Genomic DNA, 23827 nt, shown 5'->3' with positions numbered 1-23827 from the left:
AATGACACTACCTCGCACTCTAATACACAATTAGTACTTCGACTTCTACTCATACACACTATCCATTTACTGATTCTGTGCTATCTTTTTTTTTTTCAAGCAGAATACGGCATACGAGCTCCTCTTGTGCCTGGATTTCTCACGTGTGCTCTTTCTCTCTCTCTCTCTCTCTCTCTCTCTCTCTCTCTCTCTCTCTCTCTCTCTCTCTCTCTCTCTCTCTCTCTCTTTCTCTCTTTCTCTCTTTCTCTCTGTCTTTCTCAGCCTCTCCCCCTGTGTCTCCCAGTTTTTTCTCCCCCGTGCTCTATCGACCTCTCATTCTCCGTCGCACTCTCGCTCCAAGCGTATGTATATGTATATCTCTTTGCGTGCTGCATCTACTATACTGTACGCCTTGAACGCTGCACCTGAGGCTTTGTTGCTGCATAGCTAGAGGCTCTCATGCTGTGTGTTCGCCTGCTGTAGGTCTCATTTGCCGTCTCATTAAGGCGGGTCGGATTGCAGGGCGTGCGGTGCTCCTTGCCGGGCAGCCGGGCACAGGCAAAACGGCCATTGCGATGGCCATAGCAAAGGAGCTCGGCGCGGTAAGCATGGACGATCATTGGGGTTCTTTGCATGCAGATAGGCCTCAAGTCTTGAGCTTCCTTTTCTTGACGGGTCCAGTCGAGGGTTGTGCCGGCATTTTTTCTGTGCGTAAGGGCGTTTGCGGTTGCGCCGATCGTTGCGCGTCCATTCAGGATACTCCCTTCACGCATTTGTCAGGATCTGAGATCTTCAGCTTGGAGATGTGCAAGACTGAGGCCCTTACGCAGGCCTTTCGACGTTCCATAGCCGTCCGTATCAAGGAGGAAGCAGAAATTATTGAGGGAGGTTCGCTGCCGGGAAGGGGGCAAAGGGGAGATTTAGCGCGAGCAGCCAGGCACTCGCATGCGCCCCCACCCTACGAGATCTGCTCCCCACAGGGCTCTCCTATCGAGCGTTCCCGCATGGGCACCCGTCTTCGACAGAATTGGTTGTTACACATGGGGCCTCATCTGGGAAATCTTGGTGCGACGCACCGAGCTCCATGGCGACTGCTTCTGCACCCTTGCCCGTGCGCGTCTGCCCTGCTGTGAGACTGCTGCTGCAGAAGTTGTGGAAATCGAGATCGATCAACCTACTGGAAGTGGCGCCGCTAGAACGGGCCGGATGTCCCTCAAAACCACGGAAATGGAGACATTGTATGACTTGGGTTCAAAGCTTATAGGTAAGCGAATTGGACGAAGAGCCGCCAGATCTCGCGTGTTTGTGTACACTTCCGTCGAGAGCGAGGCGCCTAGCTAGCTGGCTAGCCAGTGCTGAGGAGGCGTGGCAATGGCAGGCTTGCTCCCCCTCCGTTGTCACACACTTCGTAGCCGGCTGGATGCTCGGCTGGATGCTTCGTCTGTGTTAAGCCCGAGGGGCTTGTCGTGGAAGTCACAGACTGGTCCTGGTGCATGGCATGCGGGAGGGAGCTAATACGCCTTCACACCTGCTGGCCGTCCGTCGTCACTTGGCAAAGAAGGCGGGCAGTAGCTGTTCAAAGATGCAGTTTTGCCGCGCTTCGCGTGCAATGCGCGATTTTCCTCTCTTCGGGGTCATTTTGTCTTAGGTGGCGCCCTTCGCGTTTGTCTAGCGATGCAGATTGTGCTGCTGCGTTCACCTGCCTCCGCAGATGCTCTAACCAAGGAAGGCGTGAGTGCTGGAGATGTGATTTCCATCGACAAGGCGAGCGGCAAAGTCACAAAGATCGGTCGAGGCTTCGCAAGGGCTAAGGACTTCGACGCCGTGGGTCCTACCACCCGGTTTGTCCAGGTAACTGCTGCTGCGATTCTTTGTATGACTCTCCATCACGCGAAATCCTGCAGACATCTGGTGCAGGCTGCTTCTCCCCCTTTATCAAGTTAGGACATGCTCGTATCTAAGAAGGGCTGCGTGCACAAAGCCTAGCTCGCAGATCATGCTGATTCTGAGGCGAGAAGCCTTTCAGGTCGAAAGGCGCTTTTCGTGCTTGACGCCTTTGCAGTGCCCTGAGGGCGAGCTCCAAAAGCGGAAGGAGGTGGTTCACACAGTCACGCTCCATGAAATTGACGTCATCAACAGCAGGTGTGTCGAGGCCTCCCCTCTCCCGGCTCAGTGCGACCACCGTTGTGGAATTGGGGGTCTAGGGTGCTCGCGCCTATCCGCTATTGCCCGTAGCTGTGAACGTTCGCCAGAGGACTGCTGCAGCAGAGTTACATGCCACCCATACACCTGTGCAGCGCAGAGCCTCGAGAGTGGAATCGAACGCAGAAAAAAGGGGTCTTAGAGGGTGCCCGCTCGGGATGGGGGTCCTTGTTGCGGGGAATTATTTCTCTTTTACGTGTATAACGAGAACTGTGGGGCGCAGATGCATCTAAAGGAATTACACGGCCTAGTGCGACCCGTGTGGAGACAGTTGCACTTTTCATTGCACATGTCTGTGAGGTGTGCCTCCTTAATTGCCACAGGGCACAAGGCTTCTTGGCCCTCTTCGCTGGTGATACAGGCGAAATAAAGCCGGAGGTCCGCGAACAGATCGATACCAAAGTGGCAGAATGGAAAGAAGAGGGAAAGGCGGAAGTAATTCCTGTAAGCCCCCCACCACTACGAAGCGCTCTTCGCTTTCACCAAACATGCGTTCGATGTTGCGCACGGGGTTTCAGGTTTTCTAGGGGGGCGTAGGAAGGCTGCGAGTTTGTTTCTGCAGGGCGTACTTTTCATAGACGAAGTCCACATGCTCGACATCGAATGCTTCTCGTTCTTGAATAGGTTGGTTGCTGCGATTGCGCCAGCTCTCGCTGCCTGTGCGTGTTATCGCAGCTTTGCAGCCGACAGGTGCGACCAGTGCTGCTATTTTTGTGCACGCTTGTGTCTGCGTATGGGCTGGATGCAGGGCCCTTGAGAGCGAAGCGGCCCCTATCGTGGTCATGGCAACCAACAGAGGTATCACCACCATCCGGGGCACAGACTACAAAGCTCCTCACGGCGTGCCCCTGGACCTTCTGGATAGAACTCTCATCATTGCTACGGAACCGTACTCGGAGCAGGAAATGCTAAAGGTGGGCAGCATAAAGGGCTTCAGCGTCAGAGGGATGTGTATATAATTGCATAACTATGTGGCATACACACGTGCACACGTATATGTATTCATGCGTATCAACAGTAGATCTAAGCAAGGCTGGCAAGGACACCACTTCTACAGGACAACCTTCGTGCTTATTTCTAAGAATGTAGGGCTGAGGGTGTGTTTGGGGGCGTGCAGATTATCGAGCTGCGTGCGGAGGAGGAGGACGTAGAGCTCGAGCCGGAAGCCCAGCAGTTGCTCTGCCGCATAGGTCTGGACTCTTCTCTGCGGTATGCACTCCATCTGATAACAGTGGCGAATCTCGTCGCCAAGAGAAAGAAGAAGGCAGCTGTAGACGTGGAGGATGTTCGCCGGGTGTACACACTCTTCCTGGATGTGAAGAGAAGCACAGAGTACTTGGTAGTAAGCCAGTCGCACTATTGTTCTGTACACGAAGTTTCGTTCACCAGAGGGTCAAACAGGCCCCTTTTGCCTCTCGCTCAATGGAGGGCCCAGGGGTGTTTTTGAAGCGCCTTTCACACACTCTCATCGGCAGGCCGCGTTTCGCCTGTGCGACTGCTGTTTTTTGTTGAGGTCTGAATTTGCTCGTCTCTGCAAGGCTCTCTACCCCTATGTCACCTGTGTTTGTGCTGGCTGCTCTACAGGAGTACCAGAGAGAGTTCATGTTCTCCGAACTCAACGATCAGGGTGCCGGGGATGTCACTATGGAAGAGGCGAAGACGGAAACTGTCGGGGCGTAACGGGCAACAAGGCCTTTCTGATCTCGACATTTCGTTTACTATTTTCGTCTAGGCGTCATTGCACGTGGTTGTATTTTGTTCTACAGCTCATGATGTGCAAGCATACGCATAAAGAGGTCTGCGCACATGCGTGGGCCTCGGCGAATTTCGCGTCTGTGTTTGTGAATCCTGTTTTTTTTATGGGAAATGCCGCACTGAGAGGGACTGCCGACCTTGCTTCAAGACAGAGAAAGGGGAATCAGCGTTTTAAAGAAGTGCGAAGTTTTGAGGTTACATCTGTCCGTACGCAAATTCGGGGAATCATAACCCAGAACTCAGAACAAGCACCACCGAGTCCCAACGTAAATAGCCTTTTCTTTTATTAGGTCATATTTTAGAACACGAACACTTTGCCTACACCGCTGCATGAATATCTCGTGATGTAGCGTGAAGAGCCGACATGAAGTCGCGTAGTTTGGATAGGGCTCAGCTACTTGCATGTTCTAGGAGCAAGCCAGACGGGCACAATGGGGTAGATGCCTTTGCTCTAGCGGTTGCCGATGCAGGTACGCCCACCTATGTGGTGCGCTGCTATAACGGATCCACTGGCTGTTGCATGTTATCCAGAAAATGAATTAGTTCTTGTGTATCCGGCGTTAGAGTGTATGACCCCGTATATGCTTGAGCGAGAGCCTCCTCTTGCTTCCCTTGTTTGAATTACAGCTTTGAGGGTAAATGAGCCACTGGTGACCACCCTGTGTACCCGGTCGCATTGGGCAAACATTTAGGACCCTGCCTTCGTTCGGAGCGATACAGCCTGCAGTGGATTCTATCTAGTCTCAGGCGTTCTCAGGCACAACTAGGGTGTTTTCTGTCGACCTCGGGCTAGCCACAGCATATTTCACTCCCATGCATAGCGGATCATTCTTCTTGATCTCGCTGTACAGCATGCCAGCGCCAGTATTTTCCTTATTTCTATGAGCAGCGCACCATCTACTAGCAATAGAAAATTTAGGGTGTACGCCGGTAGTTCCAAAGGTTTGCTTGTGTTGTCATCACACTCGGCTCGATTGTATGCCGAAGAAGGACATCCGCGAAAGCATTAGCTTCCCTCTTACGTAGTCGAGACGAACCTGATCCCAAAATTGAGGAATGCCTACTTAGGCGGCATCCTGTAGTACTATAGGCGTGTCACTGGGGTACCAGTTCGAGGGTCAGGGTATGGCGTAGGATGCCTGTTAATAGGGGACTTGTTTATCTTTTGCCATGACACGCGTGGCGTGGGTGTATGATTCTAGCAAGGTTTTAGGACATTCGTAGAGAAGAGACAAGAGAGCAGTCCTTCTGTGCGTTAGCGTATTCGTGTACCCTCTAATGACAGCTGTATGGGTTATCTGAGGCATGGTGGGGTCGTCGATGCGCGGCATATGCAGGATTTGCGTTGAACACAGAGATACCACGCTACAGCTTCTAGTATACTTGCCACCATGAGAAAGAGTTTCCCAAAGGGCTCGTAGGGAGAGGCGCACCACGTGCAGCGGAATGGCATTTTTACTGGAAATAAGGCTCTTCTGTGTGGCAAAGTTTGAAGCTCCGTAGGCACTTGCTCAAGCAGCGTGCCAAGGTAGGGAAACGTTGGGCATCACGGCATAAATGGAAGCGCAAATGCAGCACAAGCCACATGAAACTGAAGCATGCAAAAACTCGATTCATGGAATTGCGCTGTACATGTGGTGGTCATGCAAAATGCGGACTACGCGGCTGGGGGGCAGGAAGCAGGTATAGTGCTTCCGACAAAGTCACACCTTCCTGCATCCAAAAGCGCTAACGAAGGCCAATGATGCTCCAAGCTACTTTCCCGGCCCTCACGAAGCACCTCGGTCCTCGCTTGCTGTAGTACACAACAACAACCCCACCGTGATCTCGCCTTCCAGGGGGCCCCCCACCGCCGACTCTGGGGAGCTTGAAGGGAATCCGAACAAGTGCTACAAAACAATATACTCTGTTTTAACGGAAGATACTATATGCGCGTCAGGAAGTTGCCCAAAAGCCCCTGTTTTTTTGAAACAGCGTAGTTTCACAGGCGCGGCGCCCCCCGTGCGCGGACTGCTGCTGAGGGGCCTCTACTGGAAGGCACACAGGGAGCCTTTTCTCCAGTTGCATGCAAATTATATTTACGTACTACAACTGGTGGCTTTTCAGCCATGCATCTCTGGCGAAGGCAGCAGCGAGGGAGTAAGTGAGTGCTCGAAGCGAGACTGGAAGGGGGTGCGACTCTCCTTGCTGTAGCCAGCGGCAGTAGGAAGTCCAGCTGCACCCGCACCAGCCATATGCATCACACGCTCGAAGCCACACAATGCCAAAGTAATCCAGGGGCCATGCAGACATGCCACAGCAACAAACCCTCCTGGGGGGGAACAGCTGTTTTGTCGTAGCCTCTCAGAGTCCTCTCCGTGATGGAAGCAGCAGCAGCACCAAAAGCCTGCAGTCGCCCAGCTGCCGCGCTATCGAAACTGTGGAAGTGCACCCCAGCACCATGGACGTTTGTTCAGGGCCTTGTCGGACGGTGCGGCCTCACAAGCCGCAACGAAAAGGCCGCAGTCATTCACGCATTCGGAGCAGCGCTTCTGAGTGCCTTTCGCGAAACTGGAGCTCAGACAGTAACAGCGAAGACAGCAGCAGCGACACGGAAAGCGGCTGCAGGAATTCACCGCCTACGCGAAAACTGCAAAGCAGCCCACATGCCAGCACCCTTCGTGGCAGGCAGTCTGCGCATGCCAGTGCAGCGTCTCTCAGTAGCAGACACACCGCGAAAGGAGCTTCAAGTGCTCACCGAGTATTTCCTGTAGATGCCGCTCTATCCAACTTTGAGGCTTTCTTTTATGCGCCCTTCTCCGCATCGGTCAAAGCGGTGCTGGCAGTTGCTGCTGACGCTGCTCCTGGAATCGTTTCCCACCTTGCAGCGGCAGCTGCAGCGCCTTTTGTGTCGGATGCCCCACCTCAAGATACTGTTGCAGCAGTAGCAGCACTTGAGGAGGCCATTTCTGCCTTGCTGCCTTTCGCCGATGCCATGGAAACTTGTCTTGAAAATGGAAAAGGAGAAGGAGCAGCAGCAGCAGCAGCGCGCGATGAGGAAGCTCTCCCATCCACTGATCAAGGGTGTGCACTTGACCAACTGGCAGACGCATTGCTTATTCTGTCTGCTTCAAATCAAGCCGTGCAACGCGAAGGATGGGAGCGCATGCGTGCAGCGGTTGCTGTAGCGGGAGAAACGGCTGTCGTGGATACCCCCGAAGCCGCTGCACCCTCAAGGGCCTGGCGTGTGGTGTCTGCAGCTCTCAATCGCTGCATGCAACGAGGAGGCCTGCTAGGAATGCATGCCGCGATTGCATACCTTAGGTTTCTAGGGGTAGGCAGCGGCTATCTGAATCAGAAAGAGCCAGGGTTGTAGCAGCTTTGGCAGCTTCTTCTTAAGGGGTGCCGTGCAGAGGGGACTTAAAGTCTTGCGTCGTCTCCGTACACTCTAGCGTCTATAAGGCTTATTATGCCCTGAAGCGGGCTAAATGTATAGCCGCTAGGTTGCAGTGCAGCTAGCCGAGGTAATCCATGGCCTTCGGAAGCTCGAAGGGAGAAGCTGCCTTCATGCCTGCTTGCCTACATATATATATATATGTATATATGTATATATGTACGTATATATCTATGTATATATGTATATGTGTGTGTGTATGTGACTGTGTGTCTGTGTGTCTGTGGTGTTGCGCGCGCAACTCACAGTTACAGACGAATTACCGCCACGGATTAGTGCAGTCCTTATGTGATGGCGAGGGGATGCAGCTGGTGCTTCAGCAACTACAGCAACCTTTTGACGGCAAGGCGGCGTCGTGGCAGAAGCAGCTGCAGCAGCATCAAGCGCTTTCCCTGCAGCCTTCGCAGCAGCAGCTGCGGCTGGCTGTCTGGCTGCAGCAGCAGGCGCTGCCCTCCCTGGCTGCTGTGCTGTCTCTCCAGCTGTGTCTGTGTCTGCAGCAGCTGCAGTCGCAGACTGTCTCCATTTCTAGCAGCCGAGACGCCTTACGCCTCCTGCTGAAGCGCGCCGTGGACTTGTGGGGGAAGACACAGGGCTTCCAGAGGTAGCACAAGCTGCTGTGCAAGTCAATCCGCTCCTCTCTCCACTACCACACAGTGGCCATACATTCTGTAGAAAAAATCGCGCAACCGTCTCGGTGAGCGTGGTGGCGTGTGGTCTTTGCCTTCAGAGAGGTCCTGCTGCTGGCACCTCTGCTGCTGCTGCTGCGCGTCAAAGAGCTGCGCATGTCGCATCTGCACAAGCAGCCGCAGAAGGTGCCCCAGCGTCACAGGCACCGGCACGAAGGGGGCATTGCATGTGACTTGCCAGGCTCCCTAACTCCTTTCGCTGAAGATCCTCAAGAGCACGACTCCTCGAAGCTCCCACGTTCTCCAAGGCAGCTGCCAGAAGCGGAGCCCTTCTTCCTGCTGCCGCTGTACGAAGGAGGGCCTTTGGTGGACTGCCTCGCAGCAGCTGCAAGCGACGTGCTGCTACCCCTGCTGCCGCGTCTGCTGCAGGAGTATCAGCAGCACCAGCTTGAGCCAAACGCAGCAATTGCTGCCTGCACAGCAGACGAAGCAGGAGCCAGTGGGCCTGCGAAAGCCTCCCCCCAGAGGCTCGGAAGCGAATACCGCCAGAAGAGGGGGCGACAGCAGCAGATTGTCGGCCTTTTAGTGCAGATAGTGACGCGTTGCAGTGAGCTGTTGAAGCCTGCTTTGTTCCTGCACCCCTTGCTGCAGCAGCAGGCACGTGCATACGAGCTGCGTGAAATTAGAGGCTCAGACAGTACACCTGACGAGAATAGCGCTTCTTTCGCAGCAGCAAAGGGTGGCAGCAGCAAAGCAGAGCGCTTGACGTCTATTGCCGCCGAGGAAGCTGCACGTTGTCTAGGGGACCCCAGTCCTCGAGAAGCAGCTGCTCTTTCTGAGCTGCAGCAGCAGCGCGAATCTGCCGCAGATCCTATTGTGGCCTTTCTGTGTAGCTTCTGCTTTAGCTGTCTCCCCAGCAGCACGGCCTCCGCAGCCGCTGCATCTGGGGTGTGTTGCACCCTCATTAGATGCTGCATTCTCCAAGAAGCCGTGCAGCTGCGCAGCGATAGGAGCGCTTGGCTATTATGGGAAATGGGGCAGCAGCAGGAGGAAGAGCCGCAGCGCATGCAGAACGACGGGGGAGTGCTGGAGCGTTTCTTGAGGCTGGCGGTTGTGCCCTTGCTGCGTGCTGCTCGCCTTAGCCACCGCCTCCTAGGGGTAGAGCTGCTGCAGCAGTTGCTGCATGCGCCCTTATCCAGCAGCAGCTACCCTTGCAGCGCAAACGGCAGAGGCCGCTCCAGCGGCTTAGAGCGGCCTCTGCTGTTTGCGTCTGAGGACAGCGGCACGCTGCTGTCGCCCCTCCTAACGGATGCAACACAAAGCGACAGGCATGCGCTGCTTCTGCAGCTACTGGTGCCTTTCTCTGCGGCATTGGAAGACTCCCAGCCGCTTATTCGGGCCAGAGCCGTTGAGGCGCTGCCGAATATTTGCGCCGTCCTTCTGCGTTCTGCAGCTGCAGCGCCAGCAGGCGGAGGAGCCGTTGGAGACACACGCTTGCAGAGCAGGCAGCTACAGCTGCTGCAGCTGCTGCTAAGGCCCTCCATCATAGAAGGCCTCAAAAACAGCTGCCTAGACCACAGCAAGACAGTCGTGCGGCGCGCCGGCGTGTCAGCGCTGCAGCAGCTGTTGCCGCTGCTGCTGCAGCACCTCACGCTGCTGCGGGTGCTGCCCGAACACTTCACGGCCTTCGCAGAGGGGGAGGCTGCTGCGCGAAGCCTCACTGAGCATGCAGCTGCGGCGATACACGTACAGGCAGCAGCAGAAAGGACGATTTCGGGTGCTATCGACCCTTCAGGGTGGAGTGTGTTTCGCCTTCTCGGTTGGAAGCAAATCGCAACACGCTGCAGAGACAATTCGGTCCTAGTGAGGAGGCAAGCCATGGCTGCGCTGCACACATTCACCACCGAGGCCCTTCACAAGCTGCTCGAGGAGGGGGAGCAACAGCTCATGTTTGCAAACAACGGGCAAGACGGCTTGCAGCGGATGCAGAGGGAGCAGCGTTTGCACGAGGGTGCAGGGCAGTGTGAGCAGTGGACGCAAAAGGAGCATCAGCTTCAGGTGCAGCAGCTGCTGCAACAACAACAGCAACAGCAGCAGGCGCAGCAGCAGCAGCATCAAGAGGAGAACTTGCAGGTCCAACCCCCGAGTGAGGCTGCTGCTGCTGCTCGGTCTGCTGTCGCTACCGCGCTGGTCGGCGGCATCTGCAGTGCGTGGAGGAACTTTATATTGCACGCAGCAACAGCTGCAGACGAGGAGCCGATGGTCAGAGAGAAGGCTTTCGAATTGACAGAGCAGCTGTTGCACTCCGACGGAAGCACCATGAGTAGGAGTTGCAGTGCAACGGGTGAAGCAGCAGCAGATGCAGCAGCAGACCTGGTTATATGGCGCTCGACAGACGAGCAGCTTCGAAACTTTAGGGTATTCTATGCAGCTTCCTGCAGCAAAAGGTAGGCAGCAATTCTCGAATCGCCTTAGAGGAAAAGGTAAGGACAGCTGGAAAATGCATGTTGAAACGCTACCAGATTCCCAGAATGGCTGCGCGTTCATGTAATTATGTGCTTGCAGGAACGGGATCGCTGCAGAGGTTCTTGAGGCGTGTATTCGCAGCGTGTGTGCGCCTAATGTTGCTGTGAGGCGGCTTCTGCAGCTGCAGGTATGGTTCGCTCCCGTTGTTGCTGCAATCGCTGTTGCTGCAATTGCTGTTGCTGCAATTGCTGTTGCTGGTGCGGGCAATAACTGAACAACGGCTGCTGGAGGCGGCGGCCTGCTACTGCTGTCGCCATGCATATCCATATCTGTTGGAAGCTCTGAATTTGGGGAGCGGTGCTTTTTGCTCTCTCTCTCTTTTGCGTTTTCAGGGGTTTTTGGACTGGGTGAATGAGAGTTCGACAAAGGCGAGCGCTGCCGCTGCAGACAGGCCCGTCAATAAAATGCCTGCGTGCGGTGCAAAACGGGCAGCAGAAGCTGCGGAAGCAGTCATTGCAGCGTGGCGGCATGTGGCGACTGCGGTGCTGCAGCAGGAGCAGCAAAAATGCGCTGCTCAACACGGCCCTGACACGCTGCAGCAGGAGCAGTCACACCGCATGCAGCAGCTTCCCTTGAGCGAGCTGCTGCACACGAAGGCTTCGCTGCTGCTGGAAGCTGTGCAGTCTGCATCTAGATTTGCTTCCGGAACCACGAGGGCAGCTGCTGCACAGGAGCTGTTGATGCTGCTGTCTCGGCAGCTGCTGCCAATCGATCTCGTGGCTCCCGCAGTACAGACGCTTTTTGCAGTGTCTATAGACCTTCAGTACTGCTCAGCATCTGCATCCTTCTTCATGCGTGCTCAAAGGCAGCAGCCAAACGATTCTTTGGGATGCAGCTGGACAGCAGCGCTGCTACAGTGTACTCGGGAGGGCCTTCAGCAGGAGCTGAAAGGCATGATACACCGTGCAGCAGCGGCCTTTCTGCATGGCAGCGCTGCAGCAGCAGCAAGTGGAGAAGAGCTGATAGTGCTTCTTCCAGACGATGAAGTCTTTTGCAGGTGCGCTGTTATCCTCCAATGACCCCTGCAGCAGCCGCCCTTGCGTTGGTCTTGAATGACAAAACGCAACTCTTGTCGATGTGATGGCTGCGGTGCCGCAGACATCTCGTGTTAGCTGGAGAGTTGGCTCTGATGGGGCTCCTACGACTGGAAGAGGATGTAGCAAAGGTCGTGCAGGTGAGCAGATAGGAAGCTGCCGCTTTGCCATGGAGATAAAGAAAAGAAGAAAAAACGGGGTGGGGAGGAGCATGGGAGTCTGGGGGAACGGAAGGGGGGGCTGGAAGGCATCTTCTGATGCAACGGCGGTTGCATTTTTGTGGCAGCTTTCGTTGCTGTTACTGTTTCTGCTGTTACTGTTGCTGCTTATTCTGCCGATGCTTTCCTTCTTGTCCCTCGTTTGCTGCGGTTGTAGGCGCTTGTGCTTGACAAGCTGCCTTCAGCTATCCAGAAGGTTGCGGAGTCGGGACTGACGTGGAAGCAGGATGCACCGCCTTGCACCCGCAGAGATTCTTCCGGCCTTGACACAGTTTTGACAGCAGCAGCGGCAGCAACGCCCCCGAGAAGAAGGACCCCGCCTCGCTTCGGAGGACTATTCGATAGAGATGATACTTCTGTCAGTCGCAACACCAACAGCAGCAGCATGACCACCACCCCCACCGACTCTCCTCAAGCGGCTGCGCTTGTTGCCTCCGCTTTGTCTCCCTTCGCTCCATTGCGTTCGCACAACTCCACCGAGCCGCAGAGCAAGAGACGCAGGCCAGCGTCCTCTCTCCAGCAGCAGCATCGCCGGCAGCTTGCGCCTCTCCCGCTGCGTGTAAGGGTGGTGGCTGTCCATGTGCTGGGGAAGTTGGCAGTTAGTGCGGGATGCGTGCCGTCCAGTGCTTCTGCGCCTGCTCTCTCAAATGCCTCGAAAAAAGGCCTTGTCGCGGGGCAGCAACAGTTGTTGCAGCTCGCCGTGGAGCTTCTGGCTGCGCAGCTGCATCCAGACGAACCCCATCTGGTTCGACTTAATGCCGTTGTGGTGAGCTGTTGCTCATATGCCCTTTCTGTGCCTCGGTCGTCCACGTTCGCCACCCCTTCTGCAAGCTGCGTGTGCGCCGCGTCGTTGCTGCTCGTGCTGTTGCAGGTGCTCAGCGATGTGCTGCAGCGTCATGGGCAGCTTGCGGACAAAGTTCTGCCTCTCATAGTTTCTGCAATAGCTTCAGATGGAGAAGCGTCTTTTAGCCCTCAGACATCCGCGGCAAGCGCCTTGGGGATGCCCCTTAAACCAATCAGCAACACGGGAGTAGTGGCCCCTCTGAGGAAGATGGCATTGGTGTGCTTGTCTCGACTTTTGACAGAGGATTTCGTGAGATGCAAGGGAGAGGTTGTTCTCGGGTAAGAAATCCTGAGAGGTTGCTGCAAGAACATATGCGAGAGCAGCGGTGTGTGCGCGCAAGGGGAGTGGCAGCTACAGCTGTCTCCCAGAGCTTTTTATGCAAGACAGGAGGCAGCAGACTGCCGAAGCCTCCGAGCATCGAGGTCTCCCGGGGAAGGACCAACGCCATTCGGAGGCAAAGATTTTTATGTACACACGGGCAGGATGTGTTTGCCACACGGGCTCAGCTCCTGCTCTTTGTGAAGGGCGGCTGTTTTACTGGCGATTTTTTCCCCCGGAGAGAAGAGTTCCGCTGCGATTTATGGGTACTACTGCGTCTCTTGCGATTGCGGCTTCAGACTTTTCTTCTGCCTGGGAGATGAGGATGCGTCCGTGCGGCAGCTGGCAGAATCCGTCTACTTGGGCGTAGTGCTGCCTCGACACGTGCGTCAAAATACACACGACACAGCGCTTGCGACGCTGTGGAGTTTTATTTTGCAAAACGGCTCGCTGCTAAAAGTCCTTCTCCTACCCCAATAGATAATTCCCTGGACGGCAAGCATGTCAAGGGTTTCCAGTGGATCGTGCTATGTCGTGTATACAGGAGAGCACGCTGCCTGCAATTTTCGTGGAGGCTCTCTGCGCACTCAACAAGGCGTATGGACACCCCGCCTTTAGGGGCCGGATGCTGGCTGCACAGCTGCAGTGCGCTTCCGATGCCCGCCGCAAGCAGGCAAGCACCGACGTCTCCTATAGCTCTTCCTGCGTTCGCACCAGTCTGCTTTGCAGCACTCATGCAGGTGTATAAAGGTGGCTGCAAAAGGGTTCAAATGCCTGCCTCGCAGTTCTCGCGCTGTCGACCTCCGTGCAGCCGGGTGTGTGTATGTGTCTACGAATGTATGTATGGAGGCATATGTATATATATATATATATATATATATATATATATATATATATATGCGTCTGTATGTGTTTGTGCCGCTGCTGCTATTTGGAGTGCAGAGGATCTACAGCTTTGTCCTAAAGTCTCTCTCGATGCTAAGGAAGCTCCAGCTTCAGCGGTGCGTTGCTTGCTGGTGTCCGTGCATAAATCGGAGATCCCATTTCGCACGCGCGAACCCGCCTCCTCTCATTCCCGCACTGGAGGTGTATCTTACACGGGTAGTGGTCTATGTCGCTACAACCTCCCTCCTGTCAGAGAGAAGGATGCATTCACAGACACAGACACACAGACACACACACAGACACACAGACACACGCACAGACACACACACACACACACAGAAAAAGACACATACACACACAGACACACACACAGACACACACACACAGACACACAGACACACACACACACACACACACACAAACAGGCATATTACCCACGTACATGCATACATCCAAACCCACTAACACACCTCTAGAAACTAACCTGTAGGTCCTCATGTGGTGTAGTGATCCACGCGCAGGCTGCTAGTTAGTCGAGTTTTATCCCCGTGGCTCGATGCGGAAGGAGAGAGCGATTTAGGGGCATCGTGCAGCATCACACCGCTGGCAATACCTGAGTCCTCCAAGGAACCGCTCGGGTGTCTGCTGGAGGACACGTTTCTGCTGCTCGCGTCGACAGACTTGCGCCTCAAGATATCCAAAACTGCCGAGGCAGCACTGTCCACTGAAGAGGGCTCCCGCAGCAAGCCTCCCACCAAAGGAGGCCCCCGCAGGCCTCAGCGAGGGGCCTCGCTGCAGATTGCATCCTGCGAAACTGGCGTGGCAGGCTTTGTTGCGGCAATGATCCGGCGGGTGCTCCAGACAGAGGTCCGTCTGGTCTTTCCCAGGTGGAGCGGTTGCATCCCTGATGTCAGAATCGCGAGTAGAAACACACGCAAAAGCACAAGTGCACGTGAAATTCGGTTGCTTTGCGGCGTAGGTAGTGCCGGTCCTTAAGTCTCTGGACGCGCTCTTTAGAGCTAGACGATCTCCGTTCCAGGAAGCCTGTATGCGGGCCGTATGCTGTCTCCTTAGAGACTACAGGTGAGTTTACTTCCGGAGAGACACTCAGCTTCCCGCATCGCAAAAGACACGAGTGTCGACCCCTCGTCGTCGCCCCGTAGGAGGCTCCCCCACTCTACCCCGCAAAAAAAAACCGGATAGTCTTCAGTCCTCCCCACCGGAGCCACTACCACCAGAGGCCACGGTAGCGCTTCACTGCCATGTGCCTCCATGCTGTGCCTGCTCGCTCTGGAAGATCCCGAAGCGAACGTTTCTCTGTGAAGCCCACCCGCCATGGCGAACTGTGATGGCTCCTGGGATGTCGGCCGGGGTGTCATTTTTGCAGAGACGAGCTAGAAGACCTCCTAGGAGACGAGACTCTGGCTAGGGAGGTCAAAGAGCAGCAGCAGCAACTCCTTCCTGAATCCTTTGGGGAGGTAGGAAGCTAGCAGACGCGCAGAGTTGCTCGACGATTTCTTGAGGGTTGCGCTGCTCTGCCCTCTTCGCCTGGGCTGCACTGCTGGTGTTATTACTCACACACTTTTGCGTTTGCAAGGGCACGCGACAAAAGCAACGGGGGGAAAAGCGGGGTTGCTCCATCACGCCGTGGGGGCTGCGCCACCGTCCGGAGTCTACACACTGGGTAATATCCCACCTCTCACCGTTCCTGTTTTAGCAAAAGGCGTCGGCTTTAGAACTGACAGAGTGGGCTGCAAGCTGTCCTCTCCCTCTATGAAACTTTGAATGAGAATAAAACAGCCAATCGGAGAGAGAGAGAGAGGCAGAATGCCGGTTCGCAAGAGGAGCCTAGTGTAGAACCTGTTTGGGTTGGTATTTGCTTGCTACTGGGATGCATGCCTTGCTGCTGGAGCTGCAAAGAGTGTGTAAAGCCCCATAATAGTGGTAAGTGTAGGCAGATTTTGCCCCGATTCGGGGTGTATTTAGCCTGAAAACACGGTTTGTTGGCGTGAGGCCTCCTTTCAGCAGCACCTCCGGTTGAGGCAGATTGCTACAGAAATGAGCTTCAAGGGTCGGGCGGGCGCCATCGACCGAGCACACATAGATAGACGAGTCCACGCACACCTGCTAAGGGATGTAACCGTGTCTGCAGTACGTCAGAAGACGGAGAGACAACGATGGAAGCATGTGAACGGTGCCCCGTGAGGGGAGCCGAGCAGTGCCAGCGTGGTGGCATACGCTTGCATTTGGAAACCTCCAGTAGAAGAAATTATTCTCAGGGCATTTTCGAGCGTAGTCATGCCGCCACTCCCTGAAAGTGCCCTTTGCCGCGTAAGCTAGCCGCGGTAGGCCCCGAAGGGGGGGTTGTTTTCAGAAGCATGGTGCTAATAGCGCTGGCTAGCAGCCTGCAGCAAACCGTCTCTTCGCCGGTAGGGGGAAACACATGTTTCGCTAAAAGCAGGGCGATGGGGAGGCATGTCGTGCATACGAGACGCTTTCGTGACCAGATCTATTGTCACCATCTCATGGTACACACTCGCAAGGCGGGACTAACGTTTAAAGGCGAAGACTTGCTCGAAGACTCGGCGGTGAAGGACTGCGGCTGCACTTCTTCCTGCGCCTGTGCTCTCTGCCTGATGAGTAAAGGGGCACAGAAGCGGGAAACAAACAAAACGTCGAAAGTGCAGGCCCCCTGGTGCCCTCTGTGGGCTGTCCTGAAGGATCCACGCGGAGCCTCATGCAACCTTCTTGATGCAGGCTTGCTGAAAAGGCATCGCAGACACTAGGCACGCAACCCGCTGATTCGCAGGCAGGGCGCAAGGCACGCAACGCTACAGCAGAAACAAATCAGCACGCCAAAAGCACCTTGACTCTATTCAAAATATCTTGTGAGTTTTGCAAGCCCATGCGCAGCTCTGTCGCAGTTGGCATGATGTTTGCCTGCATCGCTTCCCCAATAGCGACGCAAACTGGATCCTTGCCCATTGTTGCAGCAGCAATGACCTGCGGCACAGAGAGATTCAAACATGCACGCACATTTGCACACGTACACACATACATACATATATACATACATACATACATACACATGCAGCCCGAAAGAGACACAGCTCTCTGGCGGTGAGAAGAGGCTCTGGCGATGCAGGTCACTAGAAAGACACACAGAACTCTGCTGCGGGAGAGTTCGGAGATGCTTCTACCGCAGAATTAAAAAGTGGGTTGGGCGTAGGGTATGGCGCACAGCCTAATAGCAACCAGCATCGCTCAGGAGACAGCCCGACAGTTTCTCCACGCAGGCACCGCACAAAAAAACAGCCCTTCGAAAGATCTGCTCTACACAGCCAGTTTGTTGGGGCTCGCCTTTTCGCCTTTCGTGTAGTAAGCGACGAACTGCATTTTGGCGAGATCGCCTTCTATAATGACGTCCTCGAAGCCGGCGCCGTTACCGATGTACCTGTGAAAAGAAAATGCAGTGGCGCGCGAGGATTCAGGTGGATTGCATGCGACGCGTGTGCCCCCGGTCTGTGGCATGTTGATGCGGGGGGAGGGGCACGAGAGGCGAAAAATGACATGGAGGCTGAAACAAGGAACACAAAGCTGCGCAACAAGGTCGAGCGAAGCATTTGTGGCGGCCTGTGCATTGGAGAGGAAGAGAAGAGCACAGATATGAGTTTTATCGGGGCCCCCCATGGCAAGAACGTGTTTGGTGTGCGCAGCATCCGGCAGGTGGCACCTCTGGGCATGCAGGCGTCCATATAAGCAGAGAACAAGAAGTGTTAGCGCGGGGGTAAAGTGGCTAAGCAGTCAGAGCTCAGCAGCACGAACCTCAGCCCCTTCCCAAAAACCATCGTCCAGAAAAAAGGAAGCGCCGTGAAAGGCTTATTGAGACCCAGCATATTCGCTGCGGCTGCTCTGCCCTGATCCATAGCAGTGGCATAGTGCTCGACGCGTGTCTCCTGGCCTAGAGCACAAACAGAAACGGTCCCCTAAGCATCTGAGGAAACATGTGCATGCTCCCCGCTAACGTCGCCACCCTCGAACCCACGCGTGCACGCAAGGGGCTTCCAGTGCGGCGAAAATCAGAGAAAAAAACGACCACATCAGCAGCAGCACTCCCTTCAGCGGCAGCGCCACCTCGCCGTGCAGGAGAGGGAGGCACGGGTAAACAACCTACCCGACTTGACATACGGGAAGCTTGCAATATCTCCCGCAGCGAATATCGTTGGATGAGAGGCAGACCTGCGAAAGGAGATGCGACTGCGATTTGTTCAAGCATAGAATGGCAGCTTACCCGTCTATCCACTCACTAGCACGCAGAAGGCAGCGTGGAAGGCGCTCGAGAATAAAGAACACGAACAGAAACAGACTGGCGATACGAAATATGCACTTCTACAGGCGGCACCCCAGGAAGGCAGACCCCAACGAAAGCGGCCACACGGCAGCCCTCAGGATACATCAGTATACATATAGATATACACATAGAAACCGGGAGAGAAAAATATAGATAGAGATAGGAAGCAGCTGCCAAGTTGGCGATTTTGCGGCGAAAAACGATGCATCCTTGGCCAGCACAAATATCACAACATACAGCACAAAGAGCAGAGCGGGTCTGTCAACAAAGCGCACGAGAGCAAAGGATCGACGAGCAATCCGCCTTGGGAACCTTGCTTGACTGGCGTGCTACTCTGTATGGCAGGGAGATCTGGAGTGACGCCAACCCCGACAACCACCCTGTCAGCGGCCAAGACGTTCCCGTTGTTGAGCTTCACCCCGATGACATTGCCGTTCCTCGTCCTGTAACACACCACTGACATGTGTTTGAAGCGACCCCTTGCTAGAAACACACTAGGGGATGGAGGCAGTGCTGCTGGCGTGCGTGCATGCGGAGACGACGCGCTCATACAGCAGGTCCCTCCACACCCAATGTGATGAGAGAGGCAGCACACGCAGAAGCGCACATGAATTCTGCAACTTCCGCCTCGGGGATGAAGGTGACGTTGTTAGACTCCAGCAAATTCTTGAAGGCTCCACCGACGCGCTGCCCGAGTGCCCGCTCAAAGGGAACCGACTCCTGCAATATTAAAACAAACGACACAACAAAATCGACGCAAACGCATGCATTTTTTTACGGTGCTGGGTACATGCACACAGGCATTTGGTGCTATATAAGTCTGTCCACACATGCAAGGTCCCGCGAAGGCTTTTGCCGCCTTCCATTCCACAAGTGCACTGCGTGCAGACCAACAAAGCAAGTGGCTATCGCTGTGCTGACTGGGGAAGCAGTGGCGACGGATCCAGACACACAGGGGGGTGGGGTGGAGGGGGGCACAGTCAGCTGTGCTACACGGTAGAGCACCCCCGCCGCAGAGACAGAACATTCGAATGAGAAGGAAGCTCAGAAATACGCCTTACACGGCCGACTACTGTGACATCCTTGACGCCTATTTTCTTAAGCGCTGCAGCAATTTCAACTCCAATGAAAGACGAGCCCACAACGACGTGCTTCAAGCTACCAACGGTATTAATGTCCGAAAATAGACTCTTCCGCATCTTTTCCAAATCCACCATGTCGCGCAAGTAGAACACCCCAGAGGCATCTGCTCCCTTCACTGCATCCAGCCGGCGCACACGGCTGCCGGTGCAGAGCAAAAGCTGAATGCAGGCAACCCGCCAAGCACGAATACACATACACTTCCATAAAACGAAAAAATGCCAAGTCAGACGCACAACACAGCATAGAAAAGCACGCACACAGACAGAGAGACAGACAGAGAGAGACAGACACAGACAAAGAGAGACAAACAGAGAGGAATAAACAGACGGACACACACAGACACACACGCAGACACCGACACACACACAGACACAGACACACAGTAACACATACCGACACACACACAGAAAGAGACACACAGAGAGAGAGACACACACACAGACACCGACACACATATTGACACACACAGCGACACAAACGTGCTGGTGCTGCTCAGTTGGACAGAGCGCCACGAGAGGTCCTGGCAGGAAAAGCCTGTAGCAGTCGTCTAGCGACAGCGGAGGACGCATACAAAACTTTGGAAGATGCACAGCAGACACACAAGCCGTGGCGTCAGACAGCTGCCGGCACGGCTGCACAGACATGCCTTATCGTAGTGAAGCTCATGACCCCGGTTCGTTTTGAGAGTTTGTGTGTCTGCGTTGATGGTCTGGACCGTCTCTCCAAGGCGCAAATCAACTTGAAGCGTCTCCGTCAAATATTCTCTCGGGCGGAGCAGGACTGTGCGAGCAGCAGCAGCAGCAGCAGCGCCACCACAAGCAGACCTGGCTGCCTGTGCGTGAATGGAACGCACCCTTTGAGTCTAAGAGAGCGGCGAAAAGGGTCCAAGGAGAGGAAAAATTCTGGTAGTCAGGTAGGCCTTTGGCGGTATGCATGGTGCCCAGAACATGCGGCTGTATATGTGTGCGACAGGCAGCCCACTGTTTTCGGGTTCGCATCGGATGTTCTTGCTTAGCATGATGCGGTCGTAAGGAGGCAGCTCTTCTCTAGAAATCATCACAAGCTTGCCTGCGGGAAAAACGCATCATCAGGAGAAGAGTGGCTGGCCTGCGATGCAAGCCTCAGGACGCAGGCAAGCCTATGAAAAGCCCTCCTCGCATGGCGAATAAGCTGCGGGTGCTGCCCTCGCCACAGAGAAGCGAGTGGAAGACAAAGCACGCAGGATACGGCGAAGCATGCATGAGACTGCATGCTTTGCGCGGGGGAGAGCAGCCATCCAGAGAGAAGGCCTTGCACGCACGCAGCAGGCAGGCAGTGCCATGAAAAAAACCATGTCTAAGTCAAGGCACTAGACGACACCTCGAAAGCCTAGCGCGCGAAGTTCTTCTACCGCAGCAGACGCCGCTGCGCCACCCCCAACAACTACAAACGTGCTGTCGTGGAAGGCCTGCAGACAGCACATCGAGGCAGTCATAACCCCTCGCCAGCGGCGATGTCTTCTGAGGTCGAAGAATGCCCACAGCGAGCGCTCCACCCCACTGCGTAAACCAACGGTGCAAGGAGGTTCCCCTGAGCTCGATCGGTTCTCAAAGGCGCTTGCTCTGTGAGCCGCATCTGCTCCTAGGCGTGCAGAGAGGCCCTTGCACGCTCGGAAGAGGGGTCAACAAATTACTGTTTCTGGTCGAGGCGTGCAGCAGGAAAAACTCGGGGCTTTTTCGTCTTCGAGTCGGGGAGGCAGACTCGCAAATACCGTGGTTCCCTTGATCGTCACGGGATAACTCTGAATGTCTTTCGCCACAGGCCCTTCGTGATCGCAAGGCGCACATACAACCCACGAAGACGCTAATCGGCTGGCAGCAAGCCGCCCACAGCACCAGAAAAATATGATGCAGGCAACAGCGATCCTGGAGGGAAATCCCCTCTCTAGAAAATAAAAAACTCGGCTGTACCCCAGGCACCGCATGCCTGTCGCGCGTCGCTCCGGCTGCCTTCAAGGAACACATGCCGACTCGTCCAGAGACATACAGTGGAGGGCCTCATTTTTAATTTAAAAAAATACCAAGGGTGTAGGTACACCCCAGCACCTGTCTTCGAAGCGACTTCGACCAGACCTACCCGCAATACACTTCCCCGTCTTGAAGTCAAACTTCGCATCGTGCCAAGGACATGTGACGTGGTCTCGTGTTGCTACACCTGCACTCCAATGCGAGGCGCAGTCGGCAGCAGCGACAGCTCCAAAACACACAGTTGATGCTTGTGAATCCCGTTCCAAGGAACCCCCTGCACCTTTCTACTCGGGTTAGAGCACGAGCAGCAAATTAGCTGCTGGCGCTGCCAGTAATAACGATGCAACACACCGCCTTCAGCCCTGCATCTGGATGGTCGGCATCAGGAGCAAAAAACATTCCCCCCCTCAAATACGGTCCTGACACACCCCCATCAAACGTCTGGACACCTAGCCCTTAAGCTGCAAAGCCCCTCCCCCCTTCACGTGTTCTGTATAAGCGCAGTTCCGTGCCAATAGAGAACGACAGGTACAAAAGCCTTTGCCTCCCCACCGCACGCAGCCGTTGGTACCGTTGGTTTTGACGCACGTCAAGCACTGCCCCCATGCATTTGCATTGCACTACGCTTGCTGGCTAGCTAGCAAACCCTCCCCGGAGGCCAGCCGACACTACTCCTAGGAGAAAGGCGATATCAACAGCTGTTGGGGCAGTTTAGTTTTAGGCAAAGGGCCCCAAGAAACAGCGTATTCTACGGCGTATCTATATACATGCGCCCTGGGTGTCTTCCATAAGCTGCACTGCAGCAACGGCTTGCCTTTGACGAGTGGAGCTCCATAATGGGGGCACGTGGCTCCCGTGCAGTAGAATTTGCCGTCCATATGAGCTACCAAGACTTTATCCTTTGCTGCAGCGCAGAGCACCAGGATCCACGCAAAGTTAGAAGGCCCATGTGTGCAGCCGTGCATTCGCGAGACTGGAGGAGGCGCAGACAAGGGGGCAGCAATCACAGCAGCAACCCCCTCAGCGATGACGGCCGGCAGCGGCATGAGCCTCCTGTATCGGGGGCGTGTGGCAGCGGCTTACCCTCGTTGACAGTGACTTCGTAAATCCCTCCTTCTGGAAAATCTGAGACGTCTCCTAGAGGCACTTCGCTGCGTCCAGACGAGAAGCAGAAGGCGGCAACAGCCGAAGCGAGCGCCACTTGCCGCGATTTCGTGGATTGCCCTCGTTGCCGCTGCTGCTGCTGGTGGAAGTACAGCGGCGAGGTGACGGCACTGCCCACACGCAAGCGCCTCTGCTGCTGCAGAAGAGCAGCGGCGCCAAGCCGCCGGAGCAGTGTCGGTTTCCAAAAGCTCATTGCTTCGAGGCAGGAGGACCTCTGCTTCGCTGATGAGTCCACCGCAAGGAGGTACGTGGGTGGCTGAGGGTTCCGTGCTTGCGTGGTATACCAGCACACTGGGGAGCGGTGGCAGCTACTAACGCTGAAACCATGAACAAAAAATCCGAAAATAAGAATTTGCACGCAGTACTGTCGCTTTGGCCGCTGCAACCTCCCAACGGGAAAGCCCCCCTGCCGTAGGGAGGGGGCCCCCGCTGGACAGCGGAGTGTAGCTAGCGACTGCTGCTTTACTTGAGCATCTGCGAAGCAAAACATGCTTCAACCGTTCGATAAGCTTGGTTTATCGCCAAGCTCGAGCTCTGCCTTAGGGCGTCTTCCAGGGCCAGAGCTCTCAGCCTCCTCATGTGCCGCCGTCCGCTGAGGCGCACCCTGTAGTTGCAACTTCGAAGGCGGCAGAAGTCCTCCCTGCCAAAGGGAAGCCTGGAATCTCTAAAAAGAACCCCTGTCGGACTGCGTTAGCAGCCCTAAGCAGTGTAAAAGAGGAAGGGATCGTTAGGGGAAACTCTGCAAACTCACCCCTCTGGAGAAATCCAGGCAATCAGGCTAAAGGAGATGCAGAAAGGAGCACCGCGCATTTAAAGTAACTAGAGACATCAGAAGAGCACCGCGTATATCCGAAGGAACCTTTCTTTAAAGGGTGGACTCTGCCTTTTCTGTGTAGTGTGCGAGGAGGCACCCGCTCCCACCGTAGACGCTGCCCCAAGCAGCACCCACTCTAAGGCCCCTTTTCGTTTTCTGTCCAAAAGGCCCATGGACTACTGAGCATAAGAACGCAATTTTATGCATGGAGTCTGCAAGTAGGGACAGATGCCTTCTGTCGGCTAGTGTCAGAACATGGCGCCCCCACACACACAGACACGCAGTCCCTTTACGATGGTTCGTGGGCTATGTGCACCCGTGTAGAATCTCCAAGAACAAGCAACAAAGAATTAGGCGTCAAGAATTCAAATGACTTGCGTGTGGTTTATCTGACAATGTGCCGCTGCCTCTTCTTCAAAGACACCCCGAGTGCGCCCCGACAGCAAGCTTTTTTCTTTTCGCAAGCAAATCTCTCCAGACAGCAACCTGCTGTCCAGCCTCTCGGCGTCTTGGCAACGTTTGTTGCGTC

The 23827-nt window shown here is 55.1% G+C and overlaps 3 protein-coding genes across 3 annotated transcripts; 2 read left to right on the top strand and 1 right to left on the bottom strand.

Annotated features, from left to right (window-relative positions):
* Nucleotides 1-462: 462 nt before the first annotated feature.
* LOC34619090 (ruvB-like 2) lies at nucleotides 463-3861 on the top strand (the record flags this gene model as incomplete). The annotated part of the gene is made up of 10 exons (XM_026336723.1): nucleotides 463-581; nucleotides 735-867; nucleotides 1127-1243; nucleotides 1691-1830; nucleotides 2042-2121; nucleotides 2505-2625; nucleotides 2744-2805; nucleotides 2930-3095; nucleotides 3299-3523; nucleotides 3766-3861. Coding segments are annotated over 10 exons (1259 nt in total), but the record flags the coding sequence as incomplete, so codon positions are not given.
* A 2435-nt stretch (nucleotides 3862-6296) lies between these two features.
* Nucleotides 6297-15597, top strand: LOC34619088. Its single transcript, XM_026336722.1, has 13 exons — nucleotides 6297-6382; nucleotides 6502-7249; nucleotides 7651-7970; nucleotides 8097-10442; nucleotides 10561-10648; nucleotides 10854-11518; nucleotides 11620-11695; nucleotides 11931-12539; nucleotides 12645-12895; nucleotides 14342-14691; nucleotides 14804-14903; nucleotides 15208-15298; nucleotides 15544-15597. Exons 1-13 carry the CDS (start codon nucleotides 6297-6299, stop codon nucleotides 15595-15597), a joined length of 5784 nt encoding a protein of 1927 aa, XP_026192507.1.
* Nucleotides 15598-16335: 738 nt separating this feature from the next.
* Nucleotides 16336-22677, bottom strand: LOC113147158 (apoptosis-inducing factor 3-like). Its single transcript, XM_026336721.1, has 15 exons — nucleotides 22404-22677; nucleotides 22135-22224; nucleotides 21430-21507; nucleotides 21019-21117; nucleotides 20674-20961; nucleotides 20296-20382; nucleotides 19961-20094; nucleotides 19233-19322; nucleotides 18779-18891; nucleotides 18447-18614; nucleotides 17995-18059; nucleotides 17646-17781; nucleotides 17181-17274; nucleotides 16675-16823; nucleotides 16336-16453 (listed from the first exon to the last, which is right to left on the bottom strand). Exons 1-15 carry the CDS (start codon nucleotides 22675-22677, stop codon nucleotides 16336-16338), a joined length of 1983 nt encoding a protein of 660 aa, XP_026192506.1.
* Nucleotides 22678-23827: the final 1150 nt, after the last annotated feature.

This window comes from Cyclospora cayetanensis, unplaced genomic scaffold (assembly GCF_002999335.1).
Source record: "Cyclospora cayetanensis isolate NF1_C8 unplaced genomic scaffold, CcayRef3 CcayRef3_contig_143, whole genome shotgun sequence".
Lineage (NCBI taxonomy): Eukaryota > Apicomplexa > Conoidasida > Eucoccidiorida > Eimeriidae > Cyclospora > Cyclospora cayetanensis.
Note: the sequence above shows the minus strand (reverse complement) of the source record. Positions and strands in the feature narration are given on the sequence as shown.

Bases quoted from the DNA above. Each gene is read 5' to 3' on its own strand.
- LOC34619088 (XM_026336722.1), top strand. From the start codon at position 6,297: ATGGAAGCAGCAGCAGCACCAAAAGCCTGCAGTCGCCCAGCTGCCGCG. The intron at 10,443-10,560 runs GTAGGCAGCAAT...ATGTGCTTGCAG, and splicing joins GCAGCTTCCTGCAGCAAAAG to GAACGGGATCGCTGCAGAGG. The intron at 14,692-14,803 runs GTCTGGTCTTTC...CGGCGTAGGTAG, and splicing joins GGTGCTCCAGACAGAGGTCC to TGCCGGTCCTTAAGTCTCTG.
- LOC113147158 (XM_026336721.1), bottom strand. From the start codon at position 22,677: ATGAGCTTTTGGAAACCGACACTGCTCCGGCGGCTTGGCGCCGCTGCT. The intron at 20,962-21,018 runs GTTTTTCCTGCT...CCCTCTTCCGAG, and splicing joins CGAAGACGAAAAAGCCCCGA to CGTGCAAGGGCCTCTCTGCA. The intron at 20,095-20,295 runs GTGGGCTGCCTG...CTGCTCGCACAG, and splicing joins CCGATGCGAACCCGAAAACA to TCCTGCTCCGCCCGAGAGAA.